The sequence below is a fragment of the Protomyctophum bolini genome, assembly GCF_963924005.1.
Source record: "Protomyctophum bolini genome assembly, chromosome: 3".
In the NCBI taxonomy this organism is placed as follows: domain Eukaryota; kingdom Metazoa; phylum Chordata; class Actinopteri; order Myctophiformes; family Myctophidae; genus Protomyctophum; species Protomyctophum bolini.
The window spans coordinates 28,569,590-28,588,304 of NC_137864.1; the positions used below are offsets into that span (position 1 = coordinate 28,569,590).

The 18,715-nt window shown below is 44.9% G+C and overlaps 1 protein-coding gene across 1 annotated transcript in view; it reads left to right on the forward strand.

Annotated features, from left to right (window-relative positions):
- The window catches only part of lef1 (lymphoid enhancer-binding factor 1), a 61,583-nt gene that overhangs the window by 12,925 nt on the left and 29,943 nt on the right, over positions 1-18,715 (forward strand). Inside the window, 1 exon segment of the mRNA XM_080760021.1 lies at positions 18,336-18,468. Coding sequence (XP_080616147.1) covers positions 18,336-18,468 — 133 coding nt within the window.

Consider the following 18,715-nt stretch of genomic DNA (forward strand, 5'->3'; position numbering starts at 1 on the left):
CCATAAAAGTTTGTCGCTCCTTTCATATCAGCCGCGGAATTGAAAACAAATGCTGCCTCCCCCTCCCCACCCCGCTCTCCTTTGAACTGGCCAATTATGGAGTTGTGAAAATAAAAATCAGCCTGTAGATCTTTTTTTCTTTTTTCACTCTCTCGTTCACCCCCCCCCTCTCTTTCCTCCTTCCTCTTTCTCTTTCTTTTCTCCCTCTTGTTATTGAAGGAACCAAGGGGGGTGGGGGATCACTGATGTCAAAGTCAAAACCCAGAGCATTAAGTAAAACTGGCAAAATGCAATACAGCTGCAATCCGACATGACGCTGGAAAATAGGTCTGAGGAGAAGAACGCCTCTCTCTCCCCCCTCTCTCTCCCGTATTCCCAGGGCGCGCAACTGCTCCCGGCCTTGGCTTTGATCTCTTCAAAGCCTCCTTTTGCCTCCTACTAGATGGAGAGAGGGAGAGAGAGGGAGAGTCTTGGCCGCTGCTCGCTGGAGTGCTGGTGAAGAGAGGGGGCAAGGAGGAAGGGATGGGGTGGCGGGGGGTGTACGTGGGGTTGTGGGGGTTGCATGACGAGAGGAGTCTTTTCCTCTCCTTTCTAGGGCTGAAATCAATCACAGTGCCAAGGCAATTATGTGTAATTCAAACCCCCGGCCAGATTAGTGAGTCCTCATTGCTACCTGAGCGACCGGAGCTCTGTAATCTATGAGACACACACACCAGGGTCTAGGCAGCCAAAGTAGTGGCCAGAGAGAGAGAGAGACGCAGAGAGAGAGAGAGGGGGTGGCTGACCAAAAGAGACTAAAGAGAATTGACAGTAACAGAGACACAGGAAGGGAGGAGGGGAGAGAGAGAAGGTGTTGAAAAGCAGGCCTGCCATGCTGCCGTCCAGCCGAGCAGAAAATCGGAGCACAATGGAGTGATTACACTTGCAGATGTAACCATATTTATGACGAGCCAGAATAAGAGAGAGGGAGCGGAGAGAGAGAGAATGGCGAGCAGCATGTTAATCTCCATGGAGCTCGCTATAGCTAGCGCGCTAACGAGCCAGCTTCCATTTGTGTTGAAGCGCGTGTTGTGTGTTTTCACCCCCACCGTGTGTCGTCGTCGTCCCCCCCCCCCCCCGTCCTCTCCCGACTCCACCCACCCCCTCTACCAGTGCCATATCTCTATCCCTCACGCCTTTCTCAACGGGGCCCCCGAAATGCAAGCTCGGCCAAGGCTGATGCCCCAGGCGCTTAATTTGGCTATGGCTGCAGAAGCACTGAGTGGACCCAAGTCACAGAGGGGAGAACAGGGGAAGCTCCCCCAACGCTGCTCCTGCTGCTGCTGTTGTTGTTGATGTTGTCGGTGTCTGGTCCTTGCAAATGGTCCTAGTTAGCACACCACATTGTGATGGTTGCTGGTTTGTTGACAAATTTTATCTAGTCTGTTTGTTTCCTCCTCGACAAGGGCTATTGAGTGGTGCATTGATCCCATTCTTGGCTCAGATGGATGGGAAGGATATGGTATATCTTGGTCCGACTCTGGTGACTCTGGTCTGTTGTGCTCTTCGTTGCACTGGTGTCACAGCAATGTGTTGAAGTATCGTCAGTCAGTAGTTAACTTGGCGAGGGATGATGAAACCCATGAAGAGATCCAGCAAGAATGTGTTTGTTCATCTCATGATGCTCGCTTTGCGCTCCTCTGCACTCGTACCGTCTTTGATCATCGGAGGCTAGTCCAATGGTGATGGAAGGCACTGCTATTCACCACCCCTCCTTTCACCCCAAGGGTTACACACATTAAGGAAATCAGATATACGTACATTCTTGGGGTTGGATTTGTTGATGTCATCGTCTGTCTGATGTGGTGGTAGTTTCACATCTAGAGTTTGTCGGAGAAAGGGGGACGACTCTTTAAATGTAACGGCAGCTTTATTGCATGTTTGTCTCAAATTCAAAGGGCAGAGGTCAAAATTCACAGGAGAAGGTCACAACACACGAGATTGCTATTGGGAGGGGCTTACTGTGGAGGGGATCCCTGAGTGAAGCTTTTATGTCCTCTGAGGGAGCAACATCACAGAGTTGTCCATCACTTTGAGTCGCCCGTCATCAAACATTGGCTCAGAATATCAAAATCAATCCACCTCCCGCCTCCATGCTGAACTCACCCCCTATCTTTCCAGATGAAAGGTACTGAAATGGAAGTGACTGCCCTTCCCCTCTCTGCCCCACACACTGCATGTGCCGTACATGCATGTGCTTGCACACCTGATCGCCATAATGTCTATTCCCTTCCAAATGAAGAGCAATTGTGGAAACATGCGTGTTCACCATTGTCAATATTTGGCATGTGTCTGAATAGGAAAGTCCAAACGATAAAAGGATCCCTGGCTAATAAGACAAATATGTACTACATTATACTTCCCACACAATATTTTATCTCTTTCATAAATAGAGAATCTTTCACTCAATAGGAACTGCTTATGTCGCAAGTCCATATGGTCTAGCCCTATGGAATGTATGGAATGCACATGCTAATAAAAAACTAGGTAATTCTTAATAAGTAACATTTTAAATACTTTTGAGGGACCTCCTATACACAGGTTTAATGTTTGTCTTTAGTTCAAAGTTTGTTTAGTAAACACATTGAAAATGAAGGGAAAATTTACGTTTGTGTTGGCACTGTTTGTTTTACATCACCATTACATCACCTAATCAACATGAGTTAGACTTTAATATATTAGCGCCCCTCACTTCAAAGGGTGTGATTTTTTATTAGCATGTGCATTCCATACATTCATAGGTCTGGACCACACATGGACATATGACATCAACTTTCAGTTCCTATTGAGTGAAATATATATACTTTTTGAAAAAGGCCTGTTCTGACATCACAATGATGTTCTGACATCACAATGATGTTCTGACATCACCATGAAGCGCAACCTCATGCTTTATTAGCCAATTGATCACACCTGATCACCCCCCCAACAAGCACTGATCACCCCTAGATCTCCATTTATGGAACTGGCCTGTTCTGACATCACAATGATGTTCACCTACCAACAGGCACTGTTCTAGTACTTTATTAATGATCAATATATCGGACCTTGGACCTTCATCAGGATAAAGATTTGTATCCAAGTTTCAAACCAGGAAGCAACCTGTTATGTGGGCTAGTCTTGTGCCTATGTAGTATTCACTTTGCTCTGGCTGAGTCCTAACGGGACTGCCTTTTGACTTTAAACTTAAAAAGACATGTTGAAATGGCTGATTTTTTTAGTTTGATTAGTGTCCGGGTAGCTCAGTCGGTAGAACTCTCGCCTTTGGTCTATAAGGTCATGGGTTTGATCCCGGGCACCAACTCGGCGCATGAGTTGCACAGCTTGGGTGGGATGGTAGCTGTTGTGCTTCATCTCAGCAATCCATCTCCCAGGGATCTAGCGCATTGAAACAGGGATAGACTCCCGCATTCTCGGCTGGTACCGACAATATGCCCGTCTGACCTACTTACTCACTGATTAGTTTGTCATTGCGCTTATTTTCTATGCAGCTTTCAGAATACCGTACATCAGGTATAACTTCTGAAAAGGAATCATCTTTGTTCTGTCTATCAATGTGAGGATACTGTGATGTGATGAATGCGTCTATTTTCTGCTCTATTTGAGGTGATGCCCCCTCTTCCTTTTATTATGTTCAATGGTGACAGCAGTCTATCTATTTGAAGAGCCCTAGGAAATGGAATTGAATTACTATCCCGGCATGTTCATTACAAATGATCTTTTTGTTCATTTCACATTTGGCTTTTCTCAAGTATAGCATCAGGTGCATCAGTGAGTCTTATGATGCGGACCAAGCTGTATGTCTCAGGAGGACTTAATTATTTTGTGGTTTAGAATTTGGACTATTACTATTTCTGTGCTGAGGGCTAATCAGACACCACCCTGCCTGTCCCCATGTTTTCACAGGCTTTTGTGTGTGTGTGTGTGTGTGTGTGTGTGTGTGTGTGTGTGTGCGTGAGATTTCTTTTGTATTAAAGGCCCACAAAAGCCAAGACACACAAGGGTCGGGGTCTTGTTGTGTCCATTTGGAGAGGCTCCTGAAGTGTTCCCTATACTTTCTTGTACAGGGACAGAGAATGGCCAGTTGTTGAGAGGGGGATTATGATTTCAATAGCTTTGTGTTTTCATTGAGATCGGAAGGGGTACTGTGTTTGTGTCTGAGTGAGAATCTGCACGCACACACACACACACACACACACACACACACACACACACACACACACACGTGCACAAAAATGTGTGATTTAAATTGCTAATTCCAGCCTGAAAGGCAGTTGTTGGGTGTCTTTTACGGTTTAATCCCTTAAAACGCATAGTCACACTCAAACACTGTTACACTGCCCCACTAAGCATTGTTTAGTCACACTCAAACACTGCACCACTAAGCACTGTTTAGTCACACTCAAACACTGCACCACTAAGCATTGTTTAGTCACACTCAAACACTGCACCACTAAGCACTGTTTAGTCACACTCAAACACTGCACCACTAACCACTAAGCATTGTTTAGTCACACTCAAACACTGCACCACTAACCACTAACCACTAAGCATTGTTTAGTCACACTCAGACACTGCACCACTAAGCATTGTTTAGTCACACTCAAACACTGCACCACTAACCACTAACCACTAAGCATTGTTTAGTCACACTCAAACACTGCACCACTAAGCATTGTTTAGTCACACTCAAACACTGACCCACTAAGCATTGTTTAGTCACACTCAAACACTGCACCACTAAGCATTGTATGTCACACTCAAACACTGAACCACTAAGCATTGTTTAGTCACACTCAAACACTGAACCACTAAGCATTGTTTAGTCACACTCAAACACTGCACCACTAACCACTAACCACTAAGCATTGTTTAGTCACACTCAAACACTGCACCACTAAGCACTGTTTAGTCACACTCAAACACTGCACCACTAAGCATTGTTTAGTCACACTCAAACACTGCACCACTAAGCACTGTTTAGTCACACTCAAACACTGCACCACTAAGCACTGTTTAGTCACACTCAAACACTGCACCACTAAGCACTGTTTAGTCACACTCAAACACTGCACCACTAAGCATTGTTTAGTCACACTCAAACACTGCACCACTAAGCACTGTTTAGTCACACTCAAACACTGCACCACTAAGCATTGTTTAGTCACACTCAAACACTGCACCACTAAGCACTGTTTAGTCACACTCAAACACTGCACCACTAAGCATTGTTTAGTCACACTCAAACACTGCACCACTAAGCATTGTTTAGTCACACTCAAACACTGACCCACTAAGCATTGTTTGTATTGTCCACCAATGTGAAAGAGACAAAAAGGTTTGTAATAGATCTGAGATCACAAAGGCTTCTTACCTTTGTTTGTTGAATGCAGTGTTTCTTGCAGGGTTAATAATATTTAGTAGCAACATGGAAAACACCTCTGTGTGCTCTGCTGTTTACTATTTGGTGGATAGTAAATAAAATAAAATAAATATAGGGCACCCTGATGGCAGAGATTTAATTGGAATCCCACTTAAGGCTTAACATATAATGTGTTGCCTCATCTCATTTTCTCTCCCCACTGCAACATTAAATAACATTGTTATAAATAAAACAATATAAAAACAATGCTTTGTCATGTCAGATTGACATTCATAATTTAACACAATATCACAAGTTACAAGTTGTGTAATCATTTTCAAAAGCAGAGGGTGAAAAGTGCATGGGTCATGAGACTTGAAAGGATCAGGAGTTCAGACTAAGGTAAGGACACAGGTGTCATGACACCTGGGGCAAAATGGCCTCTCTCTGTGGTCAGTTCTTTGGTTAAAATAATCGTAATGAACTGTTCTTCCCTAAGAGAGCACAAGTTAGTTATTCAATTAATAAGCCTTGAGTGCCATTGTCTGATTGAAGTGGAATATATTAGCAGGCACCGAGCTATCAATGTTACATGCTCACTAAATTACCAGAATTTCTGTCTCTCTAGCATTTGTGTGCCTGTGTTTGTGCAGTAGAGAAAACTAGGTCAATGTACTCTACTGCTCAGGCAGAGGCAGCTCTGAATTCAAATCACCCTCTATGCATATTTCCCCTTAACACGTTTGCAATTTGAAGAAACAAACAATACATACAATAATGAAATGATTACCCATAAGCACATCATCACCTCTTCACCTCCTCTTATGATCTGCCTTCTGCAGCTAAACAGAATCTGACATTCAACCGCTTTGGCCATGGTTTGCCATGCTAACATTCACACCTTCTCTTTGATATAATGTGTAACATTAACATCGGAGACATCTCGACAGCTAGCTTTACGAGAAGAGTGCCGTCTCTAGCTTCTCGTCTCCGCAGGTACAGAGGCACAAAGATACCCGTCAGCCTCCATTTTATCCCCTCAGTGCTGATCTCCCAAATCCAAACCGACAGCCATTCATGGTCCAGAATACCTGGGCGCCGTTGAGGAGGGAGGTAGAGACGAAGAGAGTTGTTGGGGGGGGGGGGGGGGGGCTTGGGCACTATCTAGGTGTAGCAGGCAAATCCTCTTCTTGTTCTGTGGTCTGGGAAGCTTCTTGCAAAAAGCTTGTGGTGCGTGTGTGTGTGTCTCCCCTCTGCGTCCCCATCCTCTCTCTCTACTTCTATTATTGTGTGTCTGGCCACTTTTTAAGCTTTTCTAGCTTGCGTTCTCTGCATTTTTCATTTGAGCACGTCTTCCCTCCAGTGTTGTTGCAGTGGATGTGGCTGTTTGGCATGAATGTAGCGCCTGCCATGAATGTAGCTACTCAGCACTAGTGAACGACGGGTTCTAATGATAAACCGTGGCAGTGTTGTTGTTAATGTAGCAGTGGCGAGGCTGGATATAAATAGCACTTGGAGAGGGATCACATTTTGATTTTACAGGAAGAAAAATAAGAGAGCGCTCCAAAATGTCCTTGCTTGTGGTTGAGCTTTTAAAAGGCTGCGAGCTTGATTTCAGGGACGGCCAAGAGTAACAAATTTCCCCCATTACTGTACATGTCGTTAGAAACCATCCAATGGGTAAGGCTCTGTGTAGCAGTTGTTAGAGCTTTTTGTCTTGGGATTAAAGTCATGCATCCTGGATTTGCATCCTGGATCCTTTTTATTACCACAGAGGCTAATACACAAATTGGCTAAGGTTGCAGTTGTCTTATTTGGCAGTTTTGTTCATGCAACTAGACTAGAGTATTCACACAGCCTAGGCAAGAGAAAGAGCTAGAGACATGTGCCATGTTCTATTGGCCTATGTCAGAATGTGGGTCTGTCTTTGCATGCTTGTGTGATCAGGCATATTTTACGGTGGAGTTGTGGATTCAAGATGAGGTGCCATTCTGATTCTTGTGTGTGTGTGTGTGTGTGTGTGTGTGCGCGTGTGCGTGCCACCCATTTGTTTGGAGAAGCCATATTCTATATGGTAGTCTTTGGGTACATCGTGGGGTGCCCTAGCGTGTGTGCACCATTATGCCTTGTGCATACATTTGTGTGTGTGTGCGTGCTTGCAGGCCTGCTGACAGTGGCACTTCAGAGGAATGTTTGCCCTTTCCTCAGCCCTTTGATGTGACCACGGCCCGCTGAGATAATGAGCCCTGCGCCCTGCCGCAAGGTGAACATCCTGCCGCGTGCCCTGGGCTCTGCCAGAGAGAACCCCCCCCCAGCACACTGACCCGCAATGCTCACAGAAAGAACATCACACTTCCACTGGAATTCAAATTAACCATCACACTGCCCTCAAATAACTGTCAATGTTACAGACAACTACTTTGTCAAGTAGTTGTCTGTAACATTGACATTCCAAGTTCCCATTTCACTGTCATTTCTAGGTTTTTTTGGTGGGGCGTGTGTGTGCAAACACAAACTTTGTCCTAACACAAACATTAAATGCCATTGACAATGAATGGATAATTATGAGTGTTTGTGTAAACACAAACATTTGCATAACACAAACATTGAAGACGAAGGAGAGGACGCAAATTCTGATTGGCCGGAATAAGATGATGTACGATGATAAGAGCGCCCCTCACCTCACCTCACCTCGCCCCTTTTATTTATTTATTATTACTAATTAATGCTTAGTGGCATGAAGGAGGATTTAATTCTCTTGGAGCTATTCCATTGCGCTCTACTCAACTCCCTTGTCACAAAAAGCGCAATTTGTTTTCCCATTGCAGATAGTACCCCCTCAGTGTATGTAGCTGGTAGTCATAGTGACAGCGAGAGAGCTAATGGAACAATGGCGGAAACGATCTCCATTTTGACTATACAGTCTGACAAACATTTTTGGGCAAGAAATGCAGTAGCTCAATATTGATAATAATACAATACTTAGGAGTTACCATGCAGTTATACGGCAGCTGTGATGGGAGGCAATGACTCTAGTTCTTCTCTTTGACCAATCAGTACTAGTCTGCAGTTTTCTCACGTCACCTTCAGTCAGTGTCACCTCAGCTCTCCTGGAACCTCGACAGAGGGGATGCCAAATAAAGTGCCATGTACTGATCCACAACTTCACTTGTACCCCATGGAAAATCAAAAGAGGCAAGTGGAGTTGAGCCAGTACCATACAGCGACACCATTTGACAGGACATATGGCTGCAAGGCGAGCAGGGATGGAACATGTGACTCCTATTATAATGTCCTGCACGTACACACTAATATTCTTGACATGTTATTTTTGTGACATGGAGATGTGGAATGCCGTAGTATATATATATAATATATATATATATATATATATGTATATATATATAAATATATACAGTATGTCCAGCCAATCAGAACCCAGTCTTGATGATAGGCCTACAGTGTCATACATTTGTATGTATGTATGTATGTATGTATGCTGTATATCATACTATGTGTGCTCCCTACAGTACGTCTCTGGCACAGACAAACCAACCAGTGTTCTCTCACCATTAGACTGATTCATATCGACTCTCTCTGGCACAACAGGCCATTATTTCTGTTCTGGGAAAAGAAAAAAGCACCTGTGTCATCTTTGTGGCTCAGCCAGTTTTCATTGGGACAGGCCCAGTCGTAACATCGCAAATTTGATTCCACCTCATGAGCGCTGTCACTATTCATCCCTTCCCTCATATCCTTTGTAGGTTTCCTGTCATTCTGATATAATTTATCATTTGTCATTGAAATAGTAAAATCAGTATTTTATCTGAAGCCAAAATGCATTGACAATAGTCTCCTTGTTTTTTTTTACAATAGCTCTCCAACAAATTAAAAATGAAGAGTTGAACATTTTTAGGGGCAGATGGAGTGTTTTTGATACAGGCAAGGCCTGTATCACACAAATTATCCTTTTCTATAAGACTATATGAAAACCAGCATCATTTATTTTAGCTTGGAGTGTGTGCATGCACAGTCACTCACACACACACACACACACACACACACACACACACACACACACACACACACACACACACACTGTTTAATGGTTTATGAACCTCATTGTGTAACCCAGTTTAAGGGTGTTGTGTACCGTACTCCATCGCATGCTGCTCAGCACGGCTGTATTGCAGCTCCAAAATAAGACAAATGATCACGCACACGTGTGTGTGAGTGTGTTGATGATGTGTGCATGCATGTGAATGCATGATTTTTTATTTATTTTTTAAGTATCACAGTCTCTGATCTCTTGGCCATGTGCTGCTGCCAATATTTTCAGTATAGTCATACCGTGATATACTATGAGGTTATTCTGTGTGGAGTGTGTTTGTTTTGCGGGTTGCCATGTGTGTACAGTACCATGTGTCGGTCATGTGCTGCATCTCTCTGTGAGTTAATGGTACGTGTTTGATGTATACATTCCTCCAGGGCCTTGCTGCTGTGTGTGTGTGTGTGTGTGTGTGTGTGTGTGTGTGTGTGGGGGGGGGGGGGGGGGGTCGTCTGATGGTGACAGTTGGTTCAGTAGTTCAGTGTGACAGTCCATCAAAATTCACTCGTGAATTTCTCACCCCACCATGTGTGTGTGTGTGTGTGTGAGACTGTGTGTGTGTGTGTGTGTGTGTGTGTGTGTATGTGTGTGTGTGTCTGTGTGTGTTTTTATTCATATTTAAAAATGGATTTCAGCTACTGCAGGGAAAAAAAAAGCTTTCAGCTATATCTCCCACAACTGTTGTGGGAGCAATGTGGAGAGTTTTGGTGTTAGCCTTAACTTGTTTTTCTTAAGATGCAGGACAATACGGGGTTTTCAAATTTCCCAAACAAAGATGAGTGAGTGAGAGAGAGAGAGAGAGAGAGAGAGAGAGAGAGAGAGTGTAATGGGGATGATGGTGACGGGAGGACTTCAGAGATGCGTTTCCCTCCAGGGCAGGCTTTTCCTGGGTTTCTTAGACCTCCTCATCTTGCACCACCATTGCACCCTCCCCATCTTAAATGAATCCCCCTACCCACCGCCCACCCCCGTTCGTCTCTTCATTACCCCCTGGGCACGTGGCACTCCTTCGCTTGTCGGAGGCCCCCAGCTTTCTTCTCTGTTAATTGGGTTTGGTTGCGTTAAACTCTCCCTCTGGCCAAACGAAGGGCCATCCTGCCAAAAAAAAGCATTCCGTTTTTAGCTACTCTGACTGAAAGGGCTGCTGCTGCTGGTGGTGGGGTCCAACCCACTCCCGGAATGGTAATTGGTTATTTATTTAAGCGCACCCCAGGTTGGTTCCTTCCTTTTGGTTTTGGTGAGGGAGGGAGGGAGGGAGGGAGAGAGAGAGAGAGAGAGAGAGCAAGAGAAAGGGAGTGTCGAGGAAGAGAGAGGATTGAAAGCAGAGGCAAGGGGTGCGAGTCATGGATGGATGGACGGATGAAGAGGAGAAGGAGGGTGTGTGTGTGTGTGTGTGTTGGGGGGGGGGGGGGGGTGAAGAGAATGCAAGTGAGGGAAGGAAAGAATATGGAGGGGTGCAGAGGTAGAAAACATGGAGAAAGCTGTCGTTTTCTTTTCCACTATAAATCCACCCTAGGGGATGGAGAGGGTTGGGATGTTTGCTCACCTTTGCTGGTTAAAGGTCAAACCACACACACACACACATGCACACACACACACACACACACACACACACACACACACACACACACACACACGCGCGCGCGCGCACAAACACCTGAGAGCGAACACCTGTGTTGGCTCTGTAGCATTTTTATTCTAGGGCACACCCTCTTCTCTCTCTCTGTCTTTAGAGTCCTACTTTCAGCCTTCAATAGTATTTCAGTCAGTAATCTTGTCCTCTTTATTGGCGAGTCTTCAGATGAAACGGTGGCCAAAAGACATGCATTTAAAAACAAACAGGGATGGGTGCGTTCTCTGTGTGACTGTGAGCTATTCTTTCAAAGGTTTTTCCCGGGGGTTGATGTCATAACATGATGAACGCAAACTTTCGTAAGCCTTTACAATGTCTTTATAGTATTGATGTAAGGGGTGAAACTACACACACTGTACAAGCTGTATTGTTACACCTCAGTTAGTAAAGTGTATTCTCTAATTCTCTGCTTAACATGGAGTTATTCACCTCACAGTCTTATCCAGAGCAACTTTCACAGTATCATTATCCCCTAGGTACACATTGTTCATGTGTTATTACTGTAAGTTCTGTCATACACTATCCAAAAACATTTCAATAGCTTCATATACCAGTGAGATGTGCGAGAAGCGACCTCACATCTGCCTGGGTGACGGGAGACTGCTGGGTGAGCGCTGGCGCTTTGGCATGGGGGTCAGATCAACATACGGAATTAATTATGTACTGCCCATATATGGAGCGTGTCTTGAATGTACAGGGTTTGATGAGGACAGATCAACATATGGAAGGTCAGCTCCATATATGGAGATCTAAGCGTTTGAGTTGCTGGCCGGCTCCATATATGCAGATCTAGGTGATGATCTATTCTTCTCCTTGTATGGCTATCCAGGGTTTGAAGAGGTCAGTGTCGTGATCTTCATATATAGAGACGGCCGTATATGTGACGTATCACGAGGCGTGATGTCACAAGGCGTGACCATATAAGGAGGTGTGATGTCATGAGGCGTGACCATATTTGGAGGCGTGATGTCACGAGGTCTGACCATATATGGAGGCGTGATGTCACAAGGCGTGACCATATATGGAGACCTACGGTCGCAATTATTTCTATATGCATGCAGCCTCCTCTATATTTTCTGCCTATAGTCTCTGCAGTACCGATCCACCTCATTGTCCTTTATACATCACTGTAGTTTATGATCTGTTTTCTTGGTCTTCATTCAGCATAAGGAGACAGTATTATTTTTATTCAAAGCCATAGGCTACTGGGCAAACTCTTCATATCTTTGTAATCTCTTATCACCCACCTACAGATTAATAATTGTGTCTCCCTGGAAAGTTTAACTGAGGAGTGCAATTGCTATTCCTAAACTGGATTTTGTATCGGGGATCTGTTGTCATGCTATATTTTTGTAACCTTGTAATGGTTTGAATGTAATGGAAAAAGAGATATTTGAAACTCAAAGGAACTCCAAGTTATATAATGGACAAATGAATGAAATAAAAGGAGCTTATTGTAAAAAGTAAATTGTAAACAGCTTCAACTTCGGGTGCTATATATAACTTTGTGTTCCATCACTTTCACATTAATTTACTTCCACACATACATTCCCACTTCATCCTTTCTCATTCTCTTCACCCTCCTTAGTCTTCCCCAGAGTTGTGTCTCTAACAGTGAGCACAGGTGAAGTTGGGTTGAGGAGCCATCAGGGGAATGAGTTGAGGAAGATGTGGGGTCTTATTAAGGAGAAGAGAGTGGGAGAGATTTAGACTCTGCAGCATGGGAATCCACCGGCAGCCATCGACCGCTCTATGACTGAGACAACCTCCACCTTCTCCCCCTCCCTGGCTGTTTCTTGAAACACCTCGCTTTTTCCACGCACTCTTGTTGTAGCTGCGGGCACGAAGAGTCCTCATTGCATATAAATTACAGAAGTGGGAAGTGATTATTATAAGAAATTCCGCGCTTTCCCGTTTTTTCCCCTCTTTTTTTCCACTGCACTCTGCAGAAGTGTGGGATAATTGAGTGCAGTACAAAAGCCCTGCTGTGAAATAAGAGGGAGCGAGAGAGAGCTGGAGAGGTGTTATAAAGAGGAAGACACACTGTACGTGGTTGTGATGGACAGGCAGACGGACGGTGTCCACACTAATCAACCAGTTACCTGCATTGACGCATCCATAAACTAAAAGTCCAGAGTCAACCCACGGCACCATCATAATGAATTGCATTTTTTAGAATGAATTGCATTTTTATAGCGCTTTTCCAAGTGCTCAAAGCACTTTACAATGGTTCATTCATTCATACATTGACGCCAGCGTCCTCACTTCCCACATTCACACACCAATGGTGGCAAGCTCACACCAACCGACTCATTGGAGGCAATGTAGGGTTCAGTGTCTTGCCCAAGGACACTTCGACATGTGGACAGGAGGAGCCGGGATCACAACCCTCCAAAATGACCATCCCTCCCTCCCATCCCCTGTTTTCAGACAACGTTAAAGTCACTGCACACTGCTGGAGCTTTTTTCCCCCTCCACGGACGGCTCGCTGCCAGCTCCAGTTCCGCACAATGAATTTCTCTTAAAGCCACATCTAAGGGCTTCTTTTAAAAAGGGCCTGGCCAAAAAGCCCCGGTTATAAAATTCCAAAAGGAACGTTTTTTTCTTCTTTTCAATCGGTGTAGACTCTCTCTCTCTCTCTCTCTCTCTCTCTCTCTCTCTCTCCCCCCCATCTCTATTCGCTCCCACTTGCTCCCTGTGAAAGGAATATGAACAAAAGAATATTATTACCTATTATTTCTCATTGACAATGAAAAAGGGGGACCTCCAATATGAAAAAGAAAAATGATGAGGGAATCGAGTTATGGTAACGCTGTGTGAAACCTTCAGTTGTGGCTGTCCAACCACCTCTTTGTGGAGCTTGGTAAACACGTGTAGGTTTCTAACTGTGCATGTGTAGCAGGTTTCTAACTGTTCATGTGTAGCAGGTTTCTAACTGTGCATGTGTAGCAGGTTTCTAACTGTGCATGTGTAGCAGGTTTCTAACTGTGCATGTGTAGCAGGTTTCTAACTGTGCATGTGTAGCAGGTTTCTAACTGTGCATGTATAGCAGGTTTCTAACTGTGCATGTGTAGCAGGTTTCTAACTGTGCATGTGTAGCAGGTTTCTAACTGTGCATGTGTAGCAGGTTTCTAACTGTGCATGTGTAGCAGGTTTCTAACTGTGCATGTGTAGCAGGTTTCTAACTGTGCATGTGTAGCAGGTTTCTAACTGTGCATGTGTAGCAGGTTTCTAACTGTGCATGTGCGTAACTTGGCCACGACCTGGAGGCAGGAAGAAAGGCACGGTGAGCCAATAACCTGGCTGGAAGTACTAAAATGGGGATTTGTTGGCATGGTTACCAGTCACCCCGAATGACTGGACCTTTCAGGGGATCCAATAAAACACTGTTGCCAGTTGACGTTGACATACATAAAGCATATTGCTCATTTCTAATTTAGGAATGTGTATAAGATAGTATATGGTATTGAGAGAGCTTTGTAAAAATGTTGCTTTCATGAGCTTAACTGGGTTGGACCTGCGGCATGTTTTTGAACAGTGCTATCATGTTGTAAAAAAGCAGAGATCCTTTAGATACTTCGCAGTATCTAAATTTCACTGCCAAATTACACTGACAATGAAGGTAGATAAAGTGATGATGACTTTAGAATATTCTGATAGACCTCCCAACATGGCGGAACGTTCCACCACGTATAACCGCTGGCAGCCAAACCTCCAAATTTCCATGTCCGACCTCTATTCCATGGTCACTATGCTTTTACAGCAATTTTCTTCCTAAAGGGCACCAGTGCTGTGGTAGGGGAGGTATGGTGTATGGCATGCAAGGTTTTCCTGAATACACTCCCAAAGATTGTTAAAAGGTGTATCGGGTAGGAAGGTATGGTTTATGGCATGCACGTTTCCCTTGAATACACCCCCAAAGATGGTTAAAAGGTGTGTCGGTCACAGGGGCCAGGGATGTTCTCCCTGGTGGGTTTAGCTTTAAGGGTGGCATACAATGCAGAGGGATTATTAAGAAGTGGAGAAAAATGAGCTTTGACAGCTGCAACTGGGAGACACAAAAGAGGTTCTTCTCCACTATGGTGGATCAAGAGCATTTCAAAAAGCCCTCTCAGCTTTCACATAATGCCAGCAAGTCCATCAACTGGCCTCTACTGTTTGTGTTTGTTAGTGATATATACCTTAGTATAATTATTATATCTCTTTGTAGAGTTGAAGATGTTGTAGGCTATGTTTGTATGACATTTTAAGAGAATGTTCATGTATACAGTGTAATGTAATACACAGCAAAAAATAATAATTTAACTAAATTAACATTCAGAATTGCATTGTGTATCAAACGTGTCTGTCCAAAATGCAGTGTGCTGCTGTTTATAGAGTACATGTGTCTGCACTATAAATATTTAAGTGTCTCCTGTTCCCTCCATCCTCTCTGCTCTGACTCAAACGGCCGAGAAGACCACAACGGCAGTCCTCCAACTTCTTATCTCTTTCCCGCGGGGGAACAAATGGAGTGGAGACGCGTAAAAAAGAGGGATGCTATCATTTAGTCATCCAGTGGAGGCATGTCCTAGGTGCCTCCCATTAGCCTCCTAATGTTAGGAGGAGGCCTAACCCTCTCCCAGATTATGCAGATTATCCCGTCACCTTTGACCCAGACTGACCCCCGTCAAACAACCTGTCTCACCTGGGCTGGCTTTCAAAGTAAGCTATACAGAGCTGAATTAGTTGACCATTATGCAGTGATTATGTGCTTCAGGGCTCTGGGGGGTTTGCCTTGTTTGTGCTGGTTGAACCTGGTTTCTGATTACCATGACGTCTGAACTGGTCAAGCCCCAGTTTGGTGAAGAACATCTTGCCAAGCATATACAGATACACACACACACACACACACACACACACACACACACACACACACACACACACGTCCACACACACATTCCCTCTCGTACACTTTATGTTAACACACATACTCACACAGGAGCACATACCACACTCAGCTCACACACACGCACACACACACACACACACACACACACACACACACACACACACACACACACACATGCAGCACCCCTGGGTCCTGGCTAAGACGTTCCCAGACAGAGGAGCGGGGCGGAGGGGGAGGGTGGTGCCAGTCTGTGAGCATGTCGCAGGGGGGAACACTGACATTCCAACCAAACTTCGACTCAGGAGGATGAAGAGGAGGGTGGGAGAGGAAGGGGGGCACTCCTACCCCCTCCCGGTCCTGTTCCAACGACTCAATCAGCCCAGCAGGCATGCCACCTTGCCAGCAGACACCTCACTGGCACTACCAAACGGTGAGGCCAAGGCATTGTTTTGATCTTATTGGCCTACTAGTTGGAGTGACCGCTACGTTACATAAACATTCAGTCCATTGTTGAGATTCATAAGACGTGGAGGTGGAATAGAAAATCCCTGTTCTCTCATTTCAGTGAACCCATCCCGTATACTCCCCCGGAAGTATCTCTCCCCTGGGGTTTCATGACGTATAGAGCATGCGCAAAGCTCACATGGGCACATTTGGAGTGGCACATTTTAGCGTGTGCCCATGTGTGAAGCCAATCAATGCTTTGTTCACAATATACTGTACACACTAAACTTAGTCATTTTCTACCCATAGCTAAGGAAGCAATGCCGTCTTTTTACTTGTCTTTTTTGTTTAGTTTAGTTTTCTTTGACATTGGGAACTGGACACTAGATTGATGCATTTCAGATTAACCGTATATCCCTTTTCAGAGACTTGATATTTTGACTTTCTGGTCAGCCAGTTCTCGGGGCCCAGCTTGTGAATAGTAGATTTAGCATGGCTAAGCTGTACCATGTGTTCTCCACTGCTGAAGCGTGTAAGCGCTAGCGGGGCTGGCAGGTTTAGGGAACGGGGGTAGTTGGGGCAAGGGAGTTTAGGTCTGGCTGGATCTATTTTGGTTGTTGGGGGGTGCGTGAGGGTGTGTTGAGTGTGCAGGTCATCCCCCTCTGCTTCAGCCCAGGGGTTGTGGGTTGGTGAGGGGGGCTGTGGGCTGCAGCCAGCCAGGACACTGTTGACGTGATTACCTCTCCTTCGTGTTTTGGTTCCACTGCAGATGTGTGTGTGTGTGTGTGTGTGTGTGTGTGTGTGTGTGTGTTTCTCTCTCTCTATCCCTAACCACCACCCTCACCCCCATCCCTCCTCCTCCCATCCGTCCTCCGGCTCTTGGCTCTGTAATGAACTCCCCCCTTATTCACCGGCTAATGACTGCCTTTGATCTCCCACATAAGACCTCTGCTCTGACTCTCTACCCTGTGGGTCTCTCTCTCTCTCTTGCTTGCTCGCTCGCTCCTGCACTATTTCTCTCTCGCACCCTCTCACTAGCTTCCTTCTTTCCTTCGTCTTTCTTTCTCGTTCTGTTGTTGTCTCTAACTCACTTTCTTTCCGTCCATCTCATTTTCGAATCCCACAGAAACAAACACCCTAAACTCTCTCTTTCTCTATCTCTTGTTCCTTTGAGGCAAACAGGGCACTTGGTTCTTGCTGACCTAAACTACTGTACAGCGTTTTTTAAGGTGTTTGGTGAGGGGGAGAGACGGATAGAGGTTATTTATATCTGGCTCAGGGGAAGGTGTTTTTTCTTCTCCCATTTATTTGCACTGTACCATTAATGTTCACCCCACATCTATAAGGAAACTCTGTAAACGGCACACTAAGACCACCCGTACAGCACGGTGTGCAACGGCGTGGAGAACCTACTGTAGATCATGTGACAGCAGCGGGGAGGGGAGAGGCCATTTTGAAAAACCCCAGCACACACCAGTTATAGAGGAAGTACAACGGAGGAAGCTGGTTAGATGCTAAATAATCCTGATCCCCACTGTTGTTTTGATACATTTCAAATGGTGCAGCCAACAGTTGCAGCTGTTGCATGAAAAATGATGTGTTTCAAACCTTTTCTCCCTATAATACATCAACTCTTTGGTGGCGCGTCAACATTGTGTTAACTTTTTCATCGATCCTGACACAGTGTTGTAACTGAGTCTCGCAAATAATAGACAGATGGTTGAAATAAAAAACAGTCAACTGGTTTCTGTCTTTTCTTCCATGGTCCAGTGGCGTTCCAGTGGTCTAGCTGTCACACTGCTTCCATAATACATTTGATGCAGAAGCGTTAAAACAATGGGTTTCTCTCTCTCCACAGTCCAACAAGGTTCCAGTGGTCCAGCCCTCACATGCAGTCCACCCCCTCACCCCGCTTATCACATACAGCGACGAACACTTCGCCCCGGGCCCACACTCCGGACACCACCCGCAGGACGGCAATAACAAACAAGGTACGAGGGGCCGTGTTTGGTTGGGTGATTTAGATTTTTTATTTGATTTATTAGCAATGCAATAAAACCACAGGGTTACAGCAGTTTGAGGTTAGCACCGTAAAGTCCTTGGACTTATTTCCATTGCGAAATAAATAAATAATAATAAAAATTATTAATTATTTGAAGCCGTTTCTGTGGGAGGGGAAGACATACAACACATGTCTTGAACCGATGATCCTTTGAACATGTCCAGTAAGCTAGTATC